Below are 23,748 nucleotides of genomic sequence, written 5' to 3'. Positions count from 1 at the left end.
GCTCTGATTTCTCCTGGGAGCCCATAGGTTCCACCTGTACCAGGCAAGAAGGAGCTGGGCAGTCTGCCTTCTGGGGGGCCTTGGATGGCAGGAAGGCCACATCGGAGTCTCATGGTGGCCCAGGAGCCCTCTCAAGCAGGGTGCCTTTGTTAGGTCAAACAGCCTCCCAGAAAAAGCTGCGGGTCCCCTGCTACTTGGCCCTGGTGACCCTCTGGGTGTCTGGTGCTATGTCTTTTGAAATGGGCTGTAGATGGGTGTAAACCAGGAAATGCAGGCTCCACTCCCCCCTCCCCGTCTCCTCCTGTTGGCCAGAGGCCCGTCTCAGAGTTCTCTCATCAATGGGGAAAAAAAACAACAGGACTTCTTTCTTGCTCTGTGAATGATTAACTTTGATTAAATAGACAGTGGATGGGAAGTGAGAGCATGCTGACCGCTGACATTGACTGGGCTCCTGATGTGTCCGGGGTATCTTGCTGGCTGTTTTGCTTCCATTGTCATAATCTTCACAAAGTGGTGATGTTCTTTATCCCCATTTGTAAGGTGAGGCAATTGATGCCTAGACAGTTTAACTAAAGCCACACAGCCAGTGAGTGGTGAGGACCTGCTGGGTTAACATTGTTTAAGTGTCTGTTGTGGACACAGCACCAGGCTAAGTCTTTCAGGACATAGGGTCTAATTTGGTCCTCTTTCATTCTGTGCCATTGTAGGCCTTGTTATCCCCATTTTACAGATAGGGATCCTGAGGCTAGGATTAAATCTCCTGTCCAAGCAGACAGGAGATCTAATGTGAGGTGTGGGCTGGCACTGGAGCCTAGGTCTGTCTTGTTCCAAAGTCCAAGGTGCACCCCCAGTCCCCCGCACTCTGAATCTCCAGGACCCCAGCACTCACGTGTCCTGGGGACAGGCTGTCAGAGCCGTGCTGGGTCTCAGCAGAGGCCTGGGTGGTTGTCAGCTTTTTCAGCAGCCACTCCCAGGTGGGTGGGAAGTAGGCAGATCTGGGTGGAGATGTTCCCGAAGACTCTGCTTTTCATCAGCGCATGAACCAGCTGACGGCTGGCTTTGAAGGGCTGGCAGTCAGCCCCTGATAAGTTAGCCAGATACTCCTATTTACCGTGCCAGAACACTGGGCATCTGAGATCACTTCTGGGCAGGTCTTTGCTTAGACAAACCACCCAGGGCCCACGCCCTGGCCAGACTGGCCATACTTGTATGGGGGTCAGAGGGATTCCAGTACGCCCCCTGGCTGCACCTCAGTGACGTCTTCAACATCAGTGGATGCTGCAGGGGACTCAACCCTGAGCATAGGTGTTGGCCTGGCCTTCTCCAAGGACCCTGCTGGTTCACACACCCTGCCCGCACAGCAGGGGGCTGGCTTGGGCTGGCAGGGTGCTTGCCTGGGGAGGCTGGCGAGTTTGTTTTTGACTCGATGAGCCTAGACCAGAGTCCTGGGTGCTCTACTCAGGGAGAACGACCATCAGATGAGAAGCTGGCTTGTATAGGAAGCTGTGTACTATTTTCAGGAAGTGTAGAAGCTCATTTGGGTGATTTCCTGGGGTCACTTGGCCAGAGCACAGCCCTTCATCTTACCCAGTTAGCAGTTTGCTGTCTTAATTATTGGGGGGATGTATGTGATTGCTGGTGTATCCTCATGTCCTGCTTCCTAATTATGACTTTCTTTAAGATTTTACACTGATAAGGCACTTTAAAGTTCTTCAGAGCCTTTTCCCTATATTAAATCTTATTTTATTCTCAAACTCATTCTTTTAAATAGATGGATAATTTTTTCATTTTTTATCTTTATTTTGGAAACATCCTTTTTCCTCCTCCATGATACCTGGGCCTTGTCCCACCCTTGCCAAATAATCCCAGAGAAATGGGAAGTCCTCTCTATCCTATCCTAGAGGTCTGACATAACAATTAAATGTATATATTCCCAGACAGACTTTTTTTTTTTTTTTTGAAAACCACTAACTTTATTGATCTAAAAAACTTTACAAGGACCGTGACTGTTCTGCCAAAAAAGGAGCCCAATGGTATCAAATAGACTGAAAGTGAGGGTGGGGGTGAGGGACGGGGCCAGGAATCCATGCAGGAAAGCTGGTAACTGTCACCAGGGAATTGGCAAGGGAAAAAGGAAGGAGGAGGCATGCAAGAGCGAGAATCCAAAAAAGTTGAAATGGTTAGGGGAGAAAACTCCCAGAAGACCCTGCAGTAGGTCGGAGGTGAGTACAATAGAGGACAGGGGAGGAGTCCCTACATGGCTGCAAACTCTGGATGAGGGCTGGCCCAGAGAGCATCACAAGAAGGCGTCGTACCACTCTTAAAGGGCATCCGAAGCCGTCCTGGGACTGCTTGGTGTTGGCACCACAAGTGTCCTTCAGCCATTCCTGGAAGAGGTCTTCAGTTTTCTTCAGCACCAGAAACTGGCCAAGGACAACATAGGCCTTGTCAAAGCCCCTTTCCTCCAGCTTCTTGCCCAGGACTTCACCTGGCCAGGCTCCCCACTGGCTCTTCCCCCATGGGCTCTGCCACAAACTCTCGGTGCTTTTGGAAGGTTGTCATCTTGATCAGGCCTAATCAGCAGCTTCAATTCCCGTAACAGTTCCTCCCGCCACCCCCTAGACAGACTGTTCTTCTATTTGCATACTAAAAAAAAAAAAAGGTAATGACAGCACATTTTGATACAAATGGTTTTGGTACAAAACTCAAACAAAAGCATATTCTATGAAAAGCAAGTGTTCCCCACCCCCTGCCTTCCCACTTCCCTCCCTGGAGGCAGCCGATGATCCTGGTCCTTCTATGTCCTGCTAGGAATGTTCTAGCATAAAGCTTTTAGATGCTGTCCAGGACACTAACATCAGGAGTCTGCTTGGTGAGGAGGGTTAGGAGCTGGCTGTCTTGAGACAGAAACACTGAGTATGTTTTGAGTTCATGGAGATGAAATTGTCCCTGGGGAATTTTTTGGCTTTGAGAGCCCACCAAGCAGAATCAACCATACACAGGAACAAAAGATTGTTGCCGGGTGCTGTTTGGTTGTGTCTTCTCATTAGGCGTGTTCTGATGGGAAAAGTTTCTGGGCTCCAGCCTGCAAGGTAGGAGGGACTTGTTTGGGCTAACAGAGCTGGAAGGGATTGAAGTGACTTATCTGAGGTCACACGCCTGGCCGAGCCAGGGCAGGGCCCAGGTTTCCTGATCCATCCTCTGAACACTTAGCTCCCCTGGCCTGAATGGTGGCTGGTATTTTTGATTCTAGGAGAGTGGGAGGATGTGCTTGGAAGAGGTGTGGCCAGCACGTGAGGTTGGAGCCTGGGCTGTCCCACCGCTGCCTAGCTAGTCTTGTTTGGCTGCAGGTGGGTTATCTTGTTTATTCCACTGTGCAACAAATGGAAAAAGCACCTTTGTCAATGGAGGCTTCTCTGGGGAGGTCAGCCAGAGTGGATGGCCTGGATTGTGTGTTGAGGCTTAAACATCAGAATAGAGCGCTCTAGCTGGGTGTGGTGGCTCATGCCTGTAATCCCAGCACTTTGGGAAGCCAAGGCGGACAGATCACTTGAGGTCAGGAGTTTGAGACCATCCAGGCCAACATAGCAAAACCCCGTCTCTACTAAAAATACAAAAATTAGCCGGGCGTGGTGGCACGCACCTGTAGTCCCAGCAACTCAGGAGGCTGAGGCAGGAGAATTGCTTGAACCGGAGAGGTGGAGGTTGCAGTGAGCTGAAATTGCACCACTGCACTCCAGCCTGGGCAGACTCCTCTCAAAAAAAAAAAAAAAAAAAAAAAAAAAGAACAGAGAGCTCTCTGACAGGAGAAGGGAGAGGGAGCAGATCATCATAAAAACCAACCACATTGCCAGGCACTGTAGCTCACGCCTGTAATCCCAGCATTTTGGGAGGCAGAGGCAGGCAGATCACCTGAGCTCAGGAGTTCGAGACCAGCCTGACCAATATGGAGAAACCCCATCTCTACTAAAAAATACAAAATTAGTCGGGTGTGGTGGCGCATGCCTGTAATCCCAACTAGTCGGGGGAGGCTAAGGCAGGAGAATAGCTTGAACCCGAGAGATGGAGGTTGCAGTGAGCAGAGATTGTGCCATTGCACTCCAGCCTGGGCAACAAGAGCAAAACTCTGTCTCAAAAACAAAACAAAACAAAACAAAAAACCGCAACCAACCGCATTTACAGACAACTGTAAAACATCAAAAAATCCTAATCAGTTCAGTTACTAGAGTGCAAGCCCTGTTAGCATTTTGATGTGTTTTGTTTTTAGTCATTTTTTTGTGTTTGTGTGATTGCTCACATAGTTTTAAACTTGCAGTACATACAGTCTTGAATCCTGCTTTTTTTGGTTGATTATATATAAGCAGTTTTTTTTCATAGTAGCATAGTTTCAGAACCCATTGTTTTGGCCATGTAATATTTCATTAAGTGGATGATGAAGCCTAATATACTTAACCTAATACCTTATTAGTATAATTTCTGGCTCTTTCTAATTTTTCTCTCTCAAGGAATACTGGTAAGAACATTTGTATGCTTACAGCCTTTGCTTTATATTTAGAATTATTAGTCTTTATTCAGGATGGTGGCCCAGAATTGAGCTAAGGGCTGGTGCCCATCTTAGTTCACCTTGGTGAGTTGCTGTCCATCAGAGTTGTACCAGTTGCCTGCCCACAGTGATGTGCCTTTGTCATTGAACCCACCAACAGTGGGAATGATCAGAAAAGTACTTCGCACATGTAATAAGTGACAAATACACCTTTTGAAAATTCACAAGCATGGCAGCATGTGCGTGACATGTCTAACTAACTGCAGGCCCTTGTGACAGGTATTGACGTGGGTTCCTCAGTGATCCAGCCCCAGGAGAGGCGCGCCTGCTGCCCCTCACGGGAAGTCTTGCCAGCTTTTGCCGACTCCCAGATGGCTGATGTCCCCAAGACCTGCCAGGAGTGTTAACTGTGGTAGGCACAGCTGTCTGCTGCGTGCTTGTTTTAGCATGTCATACATTATTACGTGTGTAACATTGTTAGGAGACTTAGAAAGCTTTCATGTTTTCCCATTGTGAAACCAAAGACCCATTGGGTCTTAATTCAGATTTAGCCTGCTGACATTTTTGGGGGGCCTGTGGGATGTCTTATTTTTATATTGTGGCAGCATTTCAAAACTGAGGGAGTCTACATAAAAATCTAGATTTTTTTTTTTTTTTTCTTGAGACAGGGTCTCACTCTGTCACCCCAGGTTGGACTGTAGTGACACAATCATGGCTCTCTGTAGCCACCACCTCCCAGGCTCAAGCAATCTTCCTGCCTTAGCCTACCGAGGAGCTGGGACTACAGGTGTGCACCACCATGCTTGGCTAAATTTTGTTTGATTTTTTCTGTAGAGATGAGGTTGCCCAGGCTGGCCTCGGACTCCTGGACACAAGTGATCCTTCCACCTTGGCCTCCCAAAGTGCTGGGATTACAGGCATAAGCCACCACACCCAGCATAAGTTCAGATTTCTGTCTCTTCTTCATTGGAGTTGTGACAGCCAAGGGCCCATGTTCCCATATGAGGCACAGAGGAGCTGCTTCTGCCCCGGGCCACCTCCTGCTGTGATACAGAGGCCATATTCTAGTTGCCATTGAGTAGCTCTCATGCACGCTGGTATACTTGTATTTCGGGATAACCATGTTTTCTTCTGGGTAGAAAAACAAAGGATAGCCCAAGAGGGCCACTGTTTCAAGAACAATGCATAAGAATACAGGGAGGTGGCTGGGCATGGTGGCTCATGCCTGTAATCCCAGCACTTTGGGAGGCTGAGGCGGGATTTGGGAGGCTGAGGTTGACCAGCCTGGCCAACACGGTGAAACCCCGTCTCTATTAAAAATACAAAAAAATTAGCCAGGTATGGTGGTGCTCGCCTGTAATCCCAGCTACTCAGGAGGCTGAGGCAGGAGAATTGTTTGAACCCCTGAGGCAGTTGTTGCAGTGAGCCGAGATCGCACCACTGCACTCCCGCCAGGGCAACAGAGCGAGATACATCGCAAATAATAATAATAAAAAAAATGCAAGGAGGTGAGGACTAACTTGTCCTACACTTGACCCCTCCTTGTGCCTTAGTTTCCTCATCTCTAAAGTGGGGAGAATAATACTTGTCCCACAGTGTCATTGTGATGATTCAATGAGTTAAAGGAGGTAAAGCACTCAGGAGAGGATCTGGTGTGTAGCAAATGGTCAGTACGTATTAGCTGCTGCTGTTATTACGATCTGTGGCATATGTGTTTGTCTCCTCCAGATGAGGAACTGAGGGGTGAATTTTGGTTGTCATAGCTTGGGGTTTGGGGATGTTACCAGCAACTAGGGTGTGGTCCAGGGGTGCTGCTGAACATCCTATGATGCATACAGCAGCTTCCCTGCCCCCACCAAAAAATTTTTCAGACCCCAAGTATCAGTAGTACCGAGGTTGAGAAACCTCGCTTAGACCTTGGCACGTGTGACCCTTGGTCTGACTGAACTCTTCTAACAGGTCTAGGCCAGGTGCAGTGGCTCACGTCTGTAACCAGTACTTTGGGAGGATGAGGTGGGAGGATCACTTGAGGCCCGAAGTTTGAGACCAGCCTGGGTAACACAGGGAGACTCAATCTCTATGAAAAATAAATAAAATAAAAAAAAAAAAAAAGCCGGGTGTATTAGTCAGGGTTCTCTAGAGGGACAGAACTAATAGGATAGATGTATATATAAAGGGGAGTTTGTTAAGGAGCACTGACTCACACGATCACAAGGCGAGCTCCCACAGTGGGCCGTCTGCAAGCTGAGGAGCAAGGAAGCCAGTCCGAGTCCCAAAGCTGAAGAACTTGGAGTCTGATGTTTTCTCAAAGAGAGAGATGGAGACCAGAAGACTCAGGCAGTCTAGTCTTTTCACATTCTTCTGCCTACTTTTATTCTGGCTGTGCTGGCAGCTGATTAGATGACGCCCACTCAGATTGAGGGTGGGTCTGCCTTTCCCAGTCCACTGATTCAGATGTTAATCTCCTTTGGCAACACCCTCGCAGATACACCCAGGAATAATACTTTGCATCCTTTAATTCAGTCAAGTTGACAATCAATATTAAACATCACACTGGGCATGGTAGTGTACACCTTTAGTCCCAGCTACTTGGAAGGCTGAAAAAAAAATCCTCTAAACCAACATTTTCAAGGGCTGCCTTTCAAGGGCTGCCTCAGGCTCTCATAGAGTCAGAGTGATAAAGGACCTTACTTAGCTCAGCTGGAGGGGCTGCTTGAATCCCTTCCCCAGCGCCCTTGCCGAGCCCTGCCTTCAGCCGCAGGTAGCACACTGTACAGCCAGCTTGTGGTCTGTTTTTTATTATGTTGAACTCTAATCTTCACTGAAACTTTCTGTCCTTCATTCTAAGAATAGTAGCTCCCATTTTTGGAGCCTTGTGTGTGGGTGATTGTGCTTAGCATTTTCCACGTGCTACTGCAACGATCTTCCCCACCCTGTGAGGTAGGTTCTATTACCATCCCCATTTTACAGATGCGGAGATGGAGGCTTGGAGAAGTCAAGTCACATGCACAAGGTCAATCACTGGATCCAGGTCCATCTTGCCGTAGAATCCACATTCCTCACCATTCCTCACCACTGGCCTGTTCTGCCTGGTCTGTACCCAGCAAGTTTACTCACTCATTCACGGAAGGAACTTTAGATATTTGCAGTGAATCCCTCAGCCATCTCATCTCTCCTCCTGGTCATAGAGCCCCAGTTCCCAAAGTTCCCCTCAAAGGGCTGTCTGGTCTGCTTACCATGTGGAATGATCTCTCTTGCCTCTTGACAACACCTGCCTGTCCCTGGGCTCTGCCTCTGTCTGCCAGGCTGCCCCAGAGGGGCTGCCCATCTTCTGCCAACTCTGCTGATGTTCCATCAGCTCAAACTGTCTGTGCCAATGCTGGCTGCAGTCCCCTGGATTTCGTCTGGTTGGTGTTTTCACTTCACAGTGACCCATTTTCAGTGATACCCTATGAGATTCAGCTTACCTGTTTGGCCATTGAGAATCTCAGCCTTGGTTCTGCTGTTCCCTTCCAGCACCCACCCATGCCTGCACCTGAAATCCACGTCATTCGGGTGGAGCAGAAAGCGTGAGGGGCTGGAGGAGTCGGGAGGTTGGGTTGTGAATATAACCCAGCCGTGTGGGCTGGGGAAAGCCGCTCACCCTCTCTGGTGTGTGTCCTTAGTTGTAAAGTCAAGGTTTGACTTGGATGGTGCCTAACACCTCTTCTAGCTCTAACATTCTTTTATGAGGTGTGTTAACAGCATAAACTTATAATAATTATACCCCCAATTGTGGTGGCAATAGTAACAATGGATAATTATTGCAGTTGCTATAATTTTCAGTGTTTTAAGTGGACTGTCTCATTGACTTCTCCAATAATCCCCTGGGTAGGTGCTATTACCACCCCCGTTTTACAGATGGTGCCTTAAGGCAGAGCCATGTCAAGTCACTTGTCCAGGGTTTACCACCTGCTAGACGCTGATAGGCCTAGATTTGCAGTCTTCTTTAGAGTGACTAAATCCTTGCATTCCCGTGGATACTTTTCTGCAGAGTGATCTGAGCGAATCCCGTGGCCCTCCTGCTTTAGGGTCTTGTGATTTATCTCTCCCTCCCGCCATGACCAAGGGTATGAAGGATGCCTGATTGTAAAAGCTCATCCCCTAACTCATGCTTCTGGGTAATCTTCTGTACCCCAGCTCCTTGCAGAATGTGATTATTCAGACATCCTTTTAGAATCTAAAATTCAGGCAATGATGATGACGGTAGAAACTACCACTTTGTACACACTTACTATATTTCAGACACATTGATACTATATTGTCATTATTCACATAAATTACCAACATTACTATGCTAATATTATTTACTGAATAAGGGTACTTCCTCTCAGTCATGCCTGGGAGATGCTATTGTCCCCCATTTTACAGACGTGAAAACTGAGGCTCAAAGAGGCCTGTTGTGGCTAAAGTCACATTGCAGTGTGTCTGTCTGAGCTTGGGAGCAGGGAAGGCACGTTCTCAAAAGCCATATTCCTTTCCAACACATTTTAAAGGAAGTATATCAACATGATAATTGTGAAAGATATGACAAAAAGATGTTAGTGGAATCTGTGAGAGCAAGTCTGTGAGACCTGTACAGAAGGTGGACAATGTGATTCTGTCTCCGTGGCCAGCTCCATGGTTCCTGGCCTGGGCTGGGGCCCCTCTGTTGGCACCTGGCCAGGTCCCACTTTGCAACCCTGAACTACAGGGCTGGACAGTTGCACTCTTCACCTCCTCAAACCACCTTTAAACTGGATTAGACATGGGCAGTGGCTTCGAGGTCAGTGAGAGGCTGAGCAGGGGTCCAGGCTGTTTTGCTGCTCCTCCCTCTGTCCCGGGTCCTCAGAGACTGTGCAGGGCCGGGGCAGGTGGAGTGCAGATAGGGCTGCTGAGAGGGGAACAGGCCGTTGCCGCTGCTCTGTGGGAACGTCCCAGTGTGGTCCTTGGTCCCAAGGACTTTTCCTGGGACCTCTCGGCAACCCTGAAGCCATTTCTGGAACGGAGTGTATCCACTGAAGACCTGCCATCCCAGATCTCCTTTGTCAGGCTGTGAGCCTGAGTATGGCCCAAGGAGGCGACTTGAAGATGGCTCTTGAGGTGAGGGGACGCCAGATAGGGCAGGACTTGGTCTGAGGCAGTAACATGGCCCTGTACCCTTTGTTTGAATGCAGCTGGGCCATAAACCTGCTGGGGTAGCACTCCCCACCTCGCTGGGCGTCTAGGCTGGAGGTCTTGGGGCTGTGGGTCTCTAGCATGGGCCTTTCCTGTGGCTTTGACCTTTCCCTCCTTGCTGGACCCCTGGAGCACTGCTAAGGAGCAGGTGCCACCCCCTCATACTGGAGCTTGAGCCTCAAGACCAAGGCTGCCCCAGGCTGGAGGGGAGGATATAGTTGTATGGTGTGCGTTCAGCCATCAGACCTTCTCTGCGGAGGTGCACAAGGCCGCTGTCAAAATCCCTGGTTTTCTGCACCCACGCCACAGTTCCAGCCTTCTCCCACGAACGCACCACAGTTCCAGCCCTCTCCCACGAACACACCAGCACCGGTTCAAAAAAGAGCTTGCATGTTGTCATCTTGGAAACAGTACAGCGCGTGGTGGGGTGGGACCTACGACAGGAGAGTTTGGTGGCTGGGGGCAGGGAGAGGATGTGGGGTGGGAGTGCAGAGGAGCAAGAGCAAGTCCTCTGAGACCTGGTCCCGGGAACATTTGAGGGGAGCTAGTCCTCTTCCTCCTCCCCACTGTTCACTGAGCACTTACTAAATGGCAAGTTTTTTACGGGTATTTTTGAGTTAATCTTTTTAACTTTTATGAAGCGCTGTTACTATCCCTGTTTTACTGCGAAGGGAACTGAAGTTGAGGAAGGTTAATCTGAAGGTCACACAGCCAGTAAATAGTGGATCTGAGAACTGAACCCAGCTCTGATGCGTCCCGAAGTGCATGTTGTTGATCACCAGGTCACCGCCACCATTTCGTCCTCTTGCCTAAACTTTGCAGTGGCTGCTGCTTGTTGGGGAAACTTTCCAGTTTGAGAGGTGCTCAGAGCCCCCTTCAAGGCAGTAATCTATGGGGCCTCTGAGGATTGGGGGTTTTAGTAAAGTCACGTTCCAGGGCTTTGTCCAGGAGACCCGAGCAAACACAGGTGTGTTTTATTTCCCAGGGCTGAGCCTGGCTTTTCCAGGAAAGGGGGCCGGCTGCTTTCAACAGCGCTTTTCCTCTTTCAAAAGCAGTGTCTTTTTACAACAGCAGCCTCTTCCTCCTTTATCTCATCCCAACCCCCTCCACGACTGGGTAGTAAACAGTGAGAATTTACAGCCCCCAGCTGGGCGGGTGGGCTCAGGGCAGTGCCTGCTAGGAACCCGGGTGTTTCAGGCCACAATGGACCTGAAAGCGTCCCTTCGAGTTGCTGGAGCTGACACAGTTCCCCTCAAGGGAATAGAAAACCTTAGGCTGAAGTTCAGTGCTGGGGGCCTGGGAGTGGGTGCTGGGGATGGCCAAGATGGTGATAAACGAGAAAAGACCACCCACCCCAGTGTCAACGCACACTCAAGTGTGAACGCACAGCTTGAAGACACTGTGCAGACCAGTGTCAGCTGGGAGAGAATGTGCAAAACCAAAATAAATTATATTTGTTTTAAAGAGTTAAAAATCCTTTAATATTTTTCTACCAATAAAAAGAAGTTAAAATAAGGATAAAGGCTAAAGGCCCTCTCATCTCCTGCAGTGCCAGCACCGGAGGAAGGATGCTTGGTACATACGCTTCCCTGTTCCTGCTGCGTCCTCTTTCCTCCGAGCTGTCTTCTGTGTCCAGGGAGTGTCTAAGAGCACTGTTTGTCCCATCACCCCCTGCCCTGAGAGCATTCAGCCTCACCCACAAGGTGCGGTTGGATCTCCCAGGACCCTCTCAGCTTTGCATCCAGTTCCCCACTTGTTCCTTCACCTGGCTGCCCAATTCTTACGTCCACTAGAATGTCTGCTGCACAGAGGCAGGGACTTTTGCTGTTTAGTTCACTGCTGTGTCCCTGACTCTGTGCCCTGGGTCTCTGGGATATAAAGGTGAACATTGAGTTTCTACCTCCAGGAGCTCCCAGGCTGGGGGTGTGGAGCTGACAAGTGGCTAGGCATAATGGGTGAATGCAGGGTGCTATGGGTGTGTGTCCAGCCCAGACAGAGCAGGTGGCTATCAGGAAGTCTCCCTGGAGGAGGTGATATCTCTACCCAGTCTTGAAAGATGAGTGAGTTAGTTAAGCAAGATAGAGAGGACGTTGGAAATCAGTGTATGTCCCCTATCCACCCCTGATCTGTGTGCTAGTCTTCCCAGAGCTCTGGGATAGCACAATACACCGTTTCTCTTCATCATGGGAGTAGGCTGGCCTGCAGAGTGGAGATATGTTTGCAGGGAGAGAGAGGTATTCCGTATTGGTAAGTTACTAGTGAGACATGATTGAAAAATTAAGCCCAAAGTCACAGGGTATCATGATGCTGTCCCTTTCTCCCTGCCTGTGTGGAGTGATAGCTTCTGTCCCCCTGTTCCCTTTCTTGCTCATAGGCTCTTCGACTTTTGCTCCTAAATCTGAGCAGCTATTTCTTTTCCCCTGATACTCGCTGGTGTGATGTTCTTCCCTCTTCCTGCCACTCATTGCCACTTCACCTTTGGAGTTCCCCAAGGCAGGAGGAAGGGGGTGGGGAGCATGAAGCTGTGACCTCTCCCATGAGGAAGAGTGTTTCTAGTGTGGCTCCTACTGTCATATGAATGATACATACCCACCCTTTGAATTTTGCAGGGCAGGTGGGAAGAGAGCTGAATGGCTCTGGTGTTGGGTGAGCCCCGTGTAATTGGTAGTGCCATTTGGTGCAGAGAAGTCTGGAGTTGCCAATGAATGGTTTAGATCTAAAGCAAGGGAGCTCTTCTCTCTGGTTGCCACAGACTGGAGACAGCTGGAGAGAGACACCTGTTTTAGATGGACACGTAAAACTGCGATGCATGCTTTTGTTTCTCATGTTTGTTGAGACACCCTGTTCCTGTTTGAGCCACCAGCTGGTGCTGTTGGCACAGGATGGCTTAGTTGCTGCCTCACCTGATCATGATCTGCTTAATAGAGAAGTAACTATGAAGCTGATGGTCTTTGATTTCACCTCCTTACATTCCCTTTCTGGAACTCCTCATGCTTTTGCAGCTTGAGGTGCCCCTATCCCCACCCAAAGCACACACAGATACACATTGGGGTGCTTACTCTTCTTCTCCCTTATCCTGATACCCTGCATCTGAATTCTGTTCTCAGCGAAACTTATTACTCCTTTCTCTTAGCTGGCTGCCAAGTGAGAAAGGATTTAATATACTAATTTACCCTAGGGTATCAACAGGGCTTAATATGTTCCTTCGGGGTTACTCTGTCTTAAAACTGTGAAGATTGAAACTAAGTCTTATAACCTAAGAGGTAACTTGTAAGAATGGAATTGTGGCATTTTCAAATGTGGGTGGGCATGATGTCTTTGAGAGAGGGCTGGGAGGCGGATGTTAAGGGAATTTGCTGCTTCATCTATCCTGCTTGCTCCCACCCATGTAGCAGGCTCTGTGTAGGGTCCCTCGGCTGCTGCCTTGTGGGTAGCTCAGTGCTTGGTTGATGCAGTGAATGAGACCATGGTGGGTCAACTGTGTTGAGAGGCTCTCCTGAGTAGGTGTGGTGCCACCTCCCACCCCCCGGCACCATTAAATGGCTTGTCCAATGAGGGTGACAACACCAGTCCCCTGACCACTTGCCCTTCTTCTCTCTGCCCAGACATTCACGGCATGGTGTAACTCCCACCTCCGGAAGGCGGGGACACAGATCGAGAACATCGAAGAGGACTTCCGGGATGGCCTGAAGCTCATGCTGCTGCTGGAGGTCATCTCAGGTGAGGCGGACCCTGGCCCAGGACAAGATACTGTCTATTGGTGCTGCCTGACACCTTGGCATCTGCTCGGCCCATGAGCGCAGCTGGTTTTGGTCTCTTGAAACAAGTTGGGGATGACATGTATGAATTCATCCTAGGAGCGTGGGTCTGAGTTCTGGTTCTGCTGCCAGCCATCCAGGTGCCTTGGACATCTGTTTCAGCATCCTTGTTTGTTAAAAAAAAAAAAAAAAGGGAGGGTTTGAAGGAACTGAGGTTCCTTCTCCTCCCCAGTGCCAGGATTCTGTGGCCAAGAATGTTAACCACGGGTGACTGTCTCCAAATCTTGGCTCCATTACTACTTATCTACCTGTATCCAGGTGACCCAGGTCATTCCCCAGCCCCTGGTTTTTCCAGATGTCTGGAGGGACAGCTGTACACACATCTCATCCTGCTTATGAATGCCTTTCTGCCACCATCCCTTAAAGGGTGGGAGTCCCGTGAGTCTAGCCTTGGTTGATACACTGGGCCGTGTTAGCTACTCTCTTCACCTTGACGCCGGTGAGCCTTAGACCTAATCCCAGCCCAGTCCTCTCCCTCAAGCCACCTCTCAAATGCTGAACCTCGCTGGGTGTCTCCACCCCAATGTCCCACACAGTCCTCTCACCATGTCCAAAACTCCGTGCTTGTCACTTCTGCCCTAGCAAACCTCTTTTCCCTCCCAGAGTCTTGTTCTTCTGCACCCAAGCTGAGATCATAGATAGCTCTTCTTTGCAAGTTGTTACTGATGTTCTGTACATTCTGATTCCTTTTTCTCAATCTTTCTTTTAACCCCTACCGTTGTGGTGTCAGTGTGGCCTGTGTCAACTCTCACCTAGATGATCCCACAAAGGCCTTTACCCCAGGTCCTCCTGGCAGTCCACCGCTGTCGCTGTAGCCAGAGGGCTCGTCCGACAGTCAGTCCAAATATGGTCACACTGTTCCCTCTCACAGCCCTCAGCCCGTGGTGCCTCTCCAGGGCTTTGAGCCTGCAGGCCACATTCCTTAGCATAGCTTATGGAATCCTGAATGAGCTGGCACCTGCTTTGTTTTCAACTAGCTATTCCCAAAAAGGTATCAGACCTTCGATCCTCTGCCGGTTGGGGGGTGGGGGCAGGGGAAACCTTCAGCTCTCCCCAGATGACATGCACTTTCTGTTTCCTGTGCCTTTGCACAAGCTCTAACTGCCCTTTTTTTTAAAAGTAGTTTTTTCTACTTTCAGATAAAACCTGTGTGTGTGGTAAAATAATATATAACAAAAAATGTATCATTTTAGCCATTTTAAAGGGTGCAGTTCAGTGGTATTAAGTGCATGCAGGACTGTCGTGCAGCCATCACCACCGTCCACCTTCAGGGCTCTTCGTCATCTCAAACTGACACCCTACAGCTGTTAAACACTAGCTCCCTGCTCCCCCCGGCCCTCCCCTGGCAACCACCATTCTACTTTTTGTCTCTGATTTGACTACTCTAGGTATACCTTGTACGAGTGGAATCATACAGTATTTCTCCTTTTGTGACACTGGTTTATTTCACTTACTATAACGTCTTCACGGTTTGTCCATGTTGGAGCATGTGCCGCCATCCCTTTCCTTTTTATGGCTGAATCGTATTCCATTGTATATATGACCTACAGCTATAAAATGGCTCCCCACATTTTGTTCATTCACCTGTCGGTGGACACTTGGGTTGTTTCTACCTTTTGGGTATTGTGAATAATGCTGGGACATAGGTGTACAAAATATTTTTTAAATCCCTCTTTCAGTTCTTTTTTTGTATATTCCCCAAAGTGGATCTGCTAGGTCACATGGGAATTCTCTGTTTAATTTTTTGAGGAGCCACCATGCTGTTTTCCTCTGCCTTTATTTATTTATTTATTTTCTTTTTTTCTTTGAGATGGGGTTCCACCATGTTGGCCAGGCTGGTATTGAACTCCTGACCTTGGGTGATCCTCCCCCTCAGCCTCCCAAAGTGCTGGGATTGCAGGTGTGAGCCACCGTGCCTGGCCTCTAACTGCCTTTTAGAATGTCCCTGCTTCCTACCTCCTCCACTACCCTTCCCCAGTTTTAAACAAACCTGGCCTTACTATTTATCATTCTTCAAAATGCAGCTTGAGGGTGTCCTTCAAGAAGGCTTCACCCTTCCTCTCTCCCCTAATCTGAGTGGACTGTGCCCTGCCCACACCACCCCCCTACCTACCCAGCTCCCCAGCACCTATAATACCCCATTAATTCCTCTGCTGTGTCTTTTATCACAGAGTGTAGTCATTTTCGGTTCGCTTGTTTTCTTCTCTGCTCCACACTGAGCTCCTTGGGGCAGGCCATCTTCTCTCTGTGTCTCAGGTGCTTAGAACAGCACCAGACATGTAGGTGGTGCTCCGGGAACATTAGAACGACTGAGTGCCCAGAGCCGGGCTTGTCCACATGATACCCAGTGTGTTCCTGCTGCATAGGTCTGACCTGTGCCTAGGGGACCTGTGCACTTCTGTGAAGCATGTGTCTCTTTCCCAGGGTTGGGGAAGATCTGTTCTGTGAAATGATCTGTTCTCCCCTGGACAGGAAATGCTGGGATACCTTTTTCTCCTGATCATCGTTGGAGATGGGTAGGGTGCCCCAGGATGAGGAGAAGGAGGGGTATGCTGCCTACAGAGGTTCTCAGAGTGTGGTCCTTGGACTACCCACGCCAGAATCGGCAGGATTGCCTGTCAAAATGCAGATTTCCAAACCTTACCCCAGCCCTCCTAATCACAAACTTAGTGAGAGGGGGAAAGGGGCTGGACAGCCACAGATTAGCAAGTTCTCCAGGTGATTTTGTGCTGACTGACATTTGAGAACCACTGGCCCAGGCCTGGGAAGCTTTTTCCATTCTCCCGTGTTTAGCCCTTGCCTCCTCCACTGTCCTTTGCAGAAGCCCCCTTCCAGCCAGTGTGCACAGCTGCTAAATGGCTGGGGCGCTCCGCTTAGCTGGACAGGCCCCAAGGGCTGGGGCCGTAGCAGGAGCAGCCTTCCGGGGAGGGATGTGGTGCTGCCTGCATCCATCCTGTGGGGAGGGAGCCTCTGTGCCATCTCCCCCCGGACAGGAAATACTGGGGTACCTTGCTGGGCTGCAGCCAGAGCCTTGGGAGGGCCCCAAGTGGAAAGTCTTGATTTAATTTAAAAAACAGCTGTGCTTCCCTGGGAGCTGACAGCCAGATCCCATCTGTGGGAGGAAGTCTGCTGTCTTCCAGAAGCTAGCAGGCTGCTGGGAGGCCACCTGGAGAGGTGCTGCTCTGACAGGGTGGGCCTGGCCCAGAATCCCTGTGGCTGGTCCCTGGAGCCCTCGCAGCCAGACTGTCGACCTGCTGGGGAGACAGTGGGGCTGGTCGGGAGATCAGGGCAGGCACAAGGGGCCTGAGTTCCAGGCTCTGCGATGGTGGTTCTCAGCCTTTTGGGGTCCTTGGCCCCTTAGAGACCCTGAAAGCTATATACCCCTTCCCTAGGTATGGCTATATGCTGCACTTAGAAAATTCTCAGATCATTTCAGGAGGCCCCTGGATGTTCTTTGTTCTGGAATAAAAGTGCTGTTAATGGGGTATTTGGAGAGCCAGATCCTCTACCTTTATTTTCTCAAAGGTTCTGACCTTGAAACCTGAGCAGCAGAAGCTACTGTGTGGAATCTGGAGGTGGGGGTGGAGGGTTGACCTGGAGCTGAGCCCTGGGTGCCCATAGGAGGCAGCATAATAGGACAAGACCTGTGGTTCTCAAATGGGAATGGGCTGCTATAGACAACTCCATTTAAACGCCAGGGAAGTCCATAATACTTGAGTGACCTATACCCTCCTCCCAGGGCAAAGGGAAGGCTAGAAGGAGTTCAGGGCCTTTGCATGTACTGTTCCTTCTGCCTTGATCGTCATTCCTTGCTTTGTTTGCCTGGCTGCAAAGACTCAGACCTTTCCTGACCACTCCTCAGTTCCTCCTTCCTCTTCCTCCTCCTCTTTTGAAGAGCATGGATCTTTCTTTGTATTTGTTCATTGTATATATTTATTTGTGTTTCTCTATTTAAGGTCTGTCTCTCCTACTGGACTGTAATTACATAAAGGCAAGAAACTGTTTTGTTCACCCCCCTATTCCTAGCACCCAGCCAAATCCCTGGCATGCAGTAGGGGCTCGATAAATAAATGTTGAGTGGATGCAAGCAGGTTTCCACCTGAGAAGCGGAAGAAAGGAGAGGCAGGGTAGATTCTCCCTCTCATTCCCTGCCAGGGTGACATTCTCCAGCCCCTGAGCGGCGTGTGAGCACACACACACGTGCACACATGCACACGCTTCTGCCTAGCTAAGCTGTGCTTTGGATGAGGGTGTAGTGGTAGTAGCTCTGGCCCCTGGCTCATAGCGTCTCACCTTCCTCTTCCTCCCTCTTGATCCAAACAGGTGAACGCTTGGCTAAGCCAGAGCGAGGCAAGATGAGAGTGCACAAGATCTCCAACGTCAACAAGGCCCTGGATTTCATAGCTAGCAAAGGCGTCAAACTGGTGTCCATCGGAGCCGAAGGTGAGTAAGGCCTACCTCTGGTGGCCCCAAGGAGTCTGATTTTCTTCGTCCCCCTGGTTCTCTTGGCCATTTTTGTGCTGCCTCCTGGGCCCATGCATCACCTGGGGGCATTGGGCAGTGGGTCCCCAACACCTCCATCTGGTCGCCTGTGGATGCTTTGTATTGCAACAGCACTTTTCTTCTAGTCTCAGCCCTGCCCAAAACCAAGGACTTAGACCCCTGTTCCCATGCCTGCACCCGCTTTGCCACGTCCTTGCTCTGTGGAGTCCTGTGTGTGTGGCATGCCACCTCCCCCATCCAGAGGCCTGACTGCACGGTGTTGCCTGGAGCAGAGGATTTGTGTGTGGGCTGGAAAGGGTGTGCAGACACAGGCCGGTGGAGGCTGGAGGCTGCCCCAAGACTCCCCAGGGCCCTGGGAAGACTGAAGTCCAGAAGCCTCTAGGAACATTTTTAATAGCATTTCCCTGCAGTGTAGCTTCCTAACTCTTTAACTTTTACTTAGAAACACTTACCAAAAAAGCTATTGGCATGTCCTTAATGATGAAAAGAAGGCAGTGTAATTTCTTGTGTGCATGGTAGTGGCTCTGAAAAATTGAGAGTAGGTTGTTTAGAGTGGGCAGAAGATGTTCTACCCAGGCCCCTTCAGTCCTGTGACCATGGATTTAGCAAGTATTTATGGGACACCTGCTGCCTGATGTCAGAGACCTAAAGATGAGCGAATCTCACTCATTCAAGACACACCGCGGCTGTGAGAATGGATTGCTCACTCTGTGGCATATACTTAATCCTCACAACAACCCTATGAGGTAGCTCTAAGAATTAATTATCCTGATTTTGCCATAAGAAAACAGATGCTTAAAGAGATTACGTTACTTCCTCAAGGTTCCGCCATCAGTAAGTGGCAAAGCCAGAACTCAAATGCAGGTCTTCGTGACACCAGAGAAATGCCCTCAGAGAGCGGCCTTTCCTTGGAGGGGGCAGGGGTCTTGCTCCTGGTAAGTCCATAGGAGCAGATCTCTTCTCTGGTTGAAGCTTACAGTCCCCTCTCTTCTAGAAATGGAGGGATGTTATGTTGATATATCAAATGGAGAACTTTAACACAGGCTCAGCAAACTGCAGTGCATGGGGTCAAGTCCAACTGACTTGGATTTTTGGAAATATTGGAACACAGCAGACCCGTGTTAATGTATCATCAGTGGCTTTTGTGCTGCAATGGCAGAGTTGAGTAGTTGCTACAGAGCTTATATGGACCATAGAGCCAGAAACATTTCTTATCAGGTCCTCTACAGAAAAAGTTTGCTCACCTCTGCCTTAGCTGGAATTCAGGCCAGAGCCCAAGGTGGTCACACGAGGTGCCTTATGGATTCCAGCATCTCCCCTACCAGCTGTGAGCTTCTCAAAGGCAGAAACCATGGTTTCTACATCCTGTGGCCCCAGCTCCTAGCAGCATGATGCACACAGTAGGTGCTCAATAAATGTTCAAAGGATTTACATATAGCAGTATACTCTGCTTTGTGATTAGGAAGATGTTCTCTGCCTTATAATAAGAAAAGAACAGTTTGTTTTATTAGGGAGCAATTCAAGACTTGGCAGGAATAAGTTATAACTAAGCAGGCGTGGGAAGCCAAAGAAAGTCACCCAGGTCGTTGGTGCAGGCTCGGATGCCCCCCGGGCAGGGAAGTGTAGAGAATTTGTGAAGTGGTTCAGGGGTCAGTGGCAGGGGTGGGTAGGGACTGTGGCAAGCTGGAGAGTCATGTCCTAAGCGGGATGGGCACCTTGTGGATGTAAGAAGTTGCTGCTGTGTGGATCCAGTGCTGCTAGATCTTCCAGTTTTTCAAAAGAAGCCAGAAATCCAGATTTTTTGAAAAGAAAAATTTGGCAACTAAATTTAAAAAAATAACTTGTTTTTTCTTTAAAGCCTCTACCAAAGGGGAGGAGGGCAGGGACGGGGAAGGCGGAAGAGAACAGCACTCACCGAGTACCAGCTCTGTGTTGCTAGACAGGATATTTTACATGGGCCATCTCCTGCTGCCCTCATGATGGGCTCGTAGGTTGGGTATCACCAGCCACATTTTACAGTTAAGGAAACTGAGGCTCAGAAAAGTTGCTAGAGTGGAAGAGTGTCATCAGTTGAGCCCAGGCTCTGAGCCAGACTGCTTCTATGTGGCAGATCCAGGGTTAAACCCAGGGTTAGGCTCCAGAGCTGAGGCCTCCCTCTTCCTGTCACGTCGGCAGCGCTGCCTCCCCGGTCGGGGCCCAGGACAGAACTTTTTTTTTTTTTTTTTTTAGTAGAGATGGGATTTCACTGTGCTAGCCAGGATAGTCTCGATCTCCTGACCCACCTCAGCCTTCCAAAGTGTTGAGATTACAGGCATGAGCTACCGCGCCTGGCCTAAGATCTGAAACTTCTTTTTTTTTTTTTTTTGAGACAGAGTCTCACTCTGTCGCCCAGGCTGGAGTGCAGTGGGGTGATCTTGGCTTACTGCAAGCTCCACCTCCCAGGTTGACGCCATTCTCCTGCCTCAGCCTCCCGAGTAGCTGGGACTACAGGCGCCTGCCACCACGCCCAGCTAATTTTTTAAAAATATTTTTAGTAGAGATGGGGTTTCACCGTGTTAACCAGGATGGTCTCGATCTTCTGACCTCGTGATCCACCCGCCTCAGCTTCCCGAAGTGCTGGGATTACAGGCGTGAGCCACCGCACCTGGCCAGAACTTTCACATCGAATTGTCATCTGTACTGAGATGGCAGATCAAGCCTGCCCCTGCCATGCTGGCCTCAGGGGTGAGGAGTGAGAGGAACACTGGCATGAACTCTCATCTCACTGCCGCTGCTGTGCTGGGAAGGTCATTCACCTGGCAGCCTCAGTTTTCCCATTTCCTTTGACACAGGCCTAGCTTCTCTAAAGATTTTGAAAAGGCTCCTTTATTTTTTATTTTTTGAGACAGGGTCTCACTCTGTCGCCCAGACTAGAGTGCAATGGCACCATCTGGGCTCACTGCAACCTCCGCCTCCCAGGCTCAAGTGATTCTGCTGCTTCAGCCTTCCAAGTAGCTGGGATTACAGGTTCGCGCCACCAGGCCTGGCTAATTTTTGTATTTTTAGTACAGATGGGGTTTCACTATGTCGGCCAGGCTGGTCTTGAACTCCTGACTTCAAATGATCTGCCAGCCTCAGCCTCCCGAAGTGCTGGGATTACAGGTGTGAGCCACCACGCCCCGACGAAAAGCTCCTTTAAAGTGAGACGTTCTTTACCTTCTCCCTGCCCTGAGGAGCCAGTGTTTTCAGCTGCGGCTTCCAGGACTGAAATCATCCACTCCCATCAGGCTGAGCACCAAGATTATGCCACAATGGCTGCTCTGCTGAGCCAAGAAACTAGATGAGGCAGCAAATGGCGTTTTGTGGGCTTTTAAAAGTGAAATGGAGTTTATTGATGTAGATTATAAAATAAAAGGCGATGGGCAGATCTCATGGAATGAGCTGTCCTGGAAGCGGGGCGGGGGAACGTTGCAGGTTGTCCATCCTGGGCTGCTGAAGGCAGTGACTGTGGAGACCAGGCCCAGCAGGCACACCCCTCACCCCCCACCAAAGTCTTTGAAGGATTATCATGCAGTGCAAGGACTAAGACCTCTGGCTGACTCCGAAGGGCAGAACCAGGCCCAGAATAGGTACCCTGTAGGTAGGTGGACTCTGGGAGCCTTGGGAAATGGAGCCGGGGCTCTGGGAGGGTTATGAGTTCCCTGTCCCTGAAGGTGTGCACATGGGGGCTGGAGACAAGGAGCTTCCACACATAAGGGGGAGGTTAGAGCAGATCCTTAAGGTCTCCCCTACGTATTTGGTTCTAGAATGCCTAGACTTCATGGAATTGGCCTGGGCGAGTGGTTGGAATGTAGTTAACCAGGGGAGAGAACTCAAAAAGGATTTTGTATTTTAAGGTCTTTGGGCAGGTGGAGCCTGAGGGTTTGGGTGCTGTGAGCATGGAGGTGGTCTCAGTGAGGTAGCGTGTATCTTTAGGATGGTGGGTGCAGTGGGTGCCATACCACAGCATTGGTCTGGGAGGTGGTGGCCCCTGGGGTTCTAGTTTCTGTCACATGGAATTTCTGCAGCATTCATTCTGCCATCTGAATACTGAATAGATGACGGTGTCCCTGGAGAGAGAAGGAGGGAGAAACATGTTCCCAGTAAACAGGGGATGTGAGCAGCTTCATAGCTCATTGTAGACCAGGAAGGGCAGACGCTGTTAATCTGTCATCAAGGTTTTTCCATGAAGCCCAGTTGTGGCCTTGGAACCCTCCCTTTGGGTCCAGCCTTCTAAGCAGTCCCTGACATAAAGCTGCCTGCGAGATGAGGCATCCCTGCTTCAAACGTTGAGAAGCCGGAGGCCCGGAATACAGGACCTGCCATGCCCGGGAAGGGGAAGGAGAGTGGATGGGATGGGAGTCAGGTGGGAACTGGGGCTGGGCGTGCATGGGCTGCTAATTAAGCACACCCTACTCTCTCTGCTTGTGCTTGGCGCCTCTGTTTTCTGGAGTGAAACTATGCCTTTGGTGTGAATAAGAATTCAGTAAGCAAAATTCTCTGGGGAGTTTCTGGGGAAGAAGAAGAGGAATAAGTAGGCAAGACCCTAAAAAGAAGCCACCTGCCTCTCCCAGTCCCTCCGGGAGGACTTCAAGAGGGCAGATCTGCAGGCAGTGAGCTCAGGGCCAGCGGGAGACCCTGGAGTTTGGCCGTCACAGAGTGGGGCAGCATGTGGGGGACCAAGAGAGGGCTAGCATTGCAGCCCCACTCCTAGGAAGGCCAAACCATGGGATTACCGCTCAGAGCTTTTTTCTAGGCTTAAAAAATTTTTCCCTTATATTTTAAACACTGTTTATGAAATTTTTTACCTGCTTTTCCCACTTCCCATGTTAAAAAATTTTTCTAAGTTATTAAGCACTCATGGTGTAAGCATTAATGTCTGCGTTCATTGTCTTTTTCGTTTTGTTTTTTGAGACAAGTCTCGCTCTCTTGCTCAGGCTGGAGTGCAGTGGCACGATCTCAGCTTACTGCAACCTCTGCCTCCTGGATTCAAGCAATTCTCCTGCCTCAGCCCCACGAATAGCTGGGATTGCAGGCACGTGCCACCACATCTGCCTGATTTCTGTTTTAGTAGAGACGGGGTTTCACCATGTTGGCCAGGCTGGTCTTGAACTCCTGACCTCAAGTGATCTTTCCCACCTTGGCCTCCCAAAGTGCTGGGATTACAGGTGTGAGCCACTGCATCTGGCTTCATCGTCTGTTTGTCATACTTCGTCCCAGGCCTGGGCCTTGCCCTGGAAGAGACTGAGGCCCATTGTGTTCTCAGGGGGCCAATGGCAGGCCTGTGTTAGCTCTGCCCATTCCCCCACTTGTGGTTAATGTTTGTTCACTCATTCATTCACTCAGCAGATGCTGATGGGGGCTTTGCCTGTGCCAGGCTTCATACTGGACTCTAAGCAGTGATGCAAAACAGGAAGTATTCTTACCCTCAAGGGGCTTACATTCTAGAGGGGAAAGAGAGAAAATACACATGTACACCTGTCAGATGGAGAAAACCAAAGCAGGGAGGAACCTGGGTGGTCAAGGGAGGTGTCCATGAGAAGGGGATATGTGAGTGAAACTGGCAGGAGGCAGGGACAGGCCATGTGGGAATCTAGGGAAGGGGAGCTGCAGGGAGGCCGGAGCAGGGGGGAGGGGGAGGAGGAGGAGGAGAAGGAGGGGAAGGAGGGG

The 23,748-nt window shown here is 49.9% G+C and overlaps 1 protein-coding gene and 1 pseudogene across 5 annotated transcripts in view; one reads left to right on the top strand and one right to left on the bottom strand.

Annotated features, from left to right (window-relative positions):
- Positions 1-23,748, top strand: part of ACTN1 (actinin alpha 1) — a 105,349-nt gene that overhangs the window by 40,800 nt on the left and 40,801 nt on the right. For all 5 annotated transcript variants that reach the window (XM_024231894.3, XM_024231895.3, XM_054530230.2 and 2 more), the window contains exons 2-3: positions 13,345-13,459; positions 17,881-18,000. In XM_024231894.3, the coding sequence (XP_024087662.3) occupies positions 13,345-13,459; positions 17,881-18,000 (235 nt within the window). The remainder of the gene's footprint in view (positions 1-13,344; positions 13,460-17,880; positions 18,001-23,748) is intronic.
- LOC100453499 (barrier-to-autointegration factor-like) lies at positions 2,297-2,562 on the bottom strand (annotated as a pseudogene).

Source organism: Pongo abelii, chromosome 15 (assembly GCF_028885655.2).
Source record: "Pongo abelii isolate AG06213 chromosome 15, NHGRI_mPonAbe1-v2.0_pri, whole genome shotgun sequence".
Taxonomy (NCBI): domain Eukaryota; kingdom Metazoa; phylum Chordata; class Mammalia; order Primates; family Hominidae; genus Pongo; species Pongo abelii.
The sequence above is the reverse complement of the archived record's forward strand: the minus strand, read 5'-3'. Positions and strand labels throughout refer to the sequence as shown.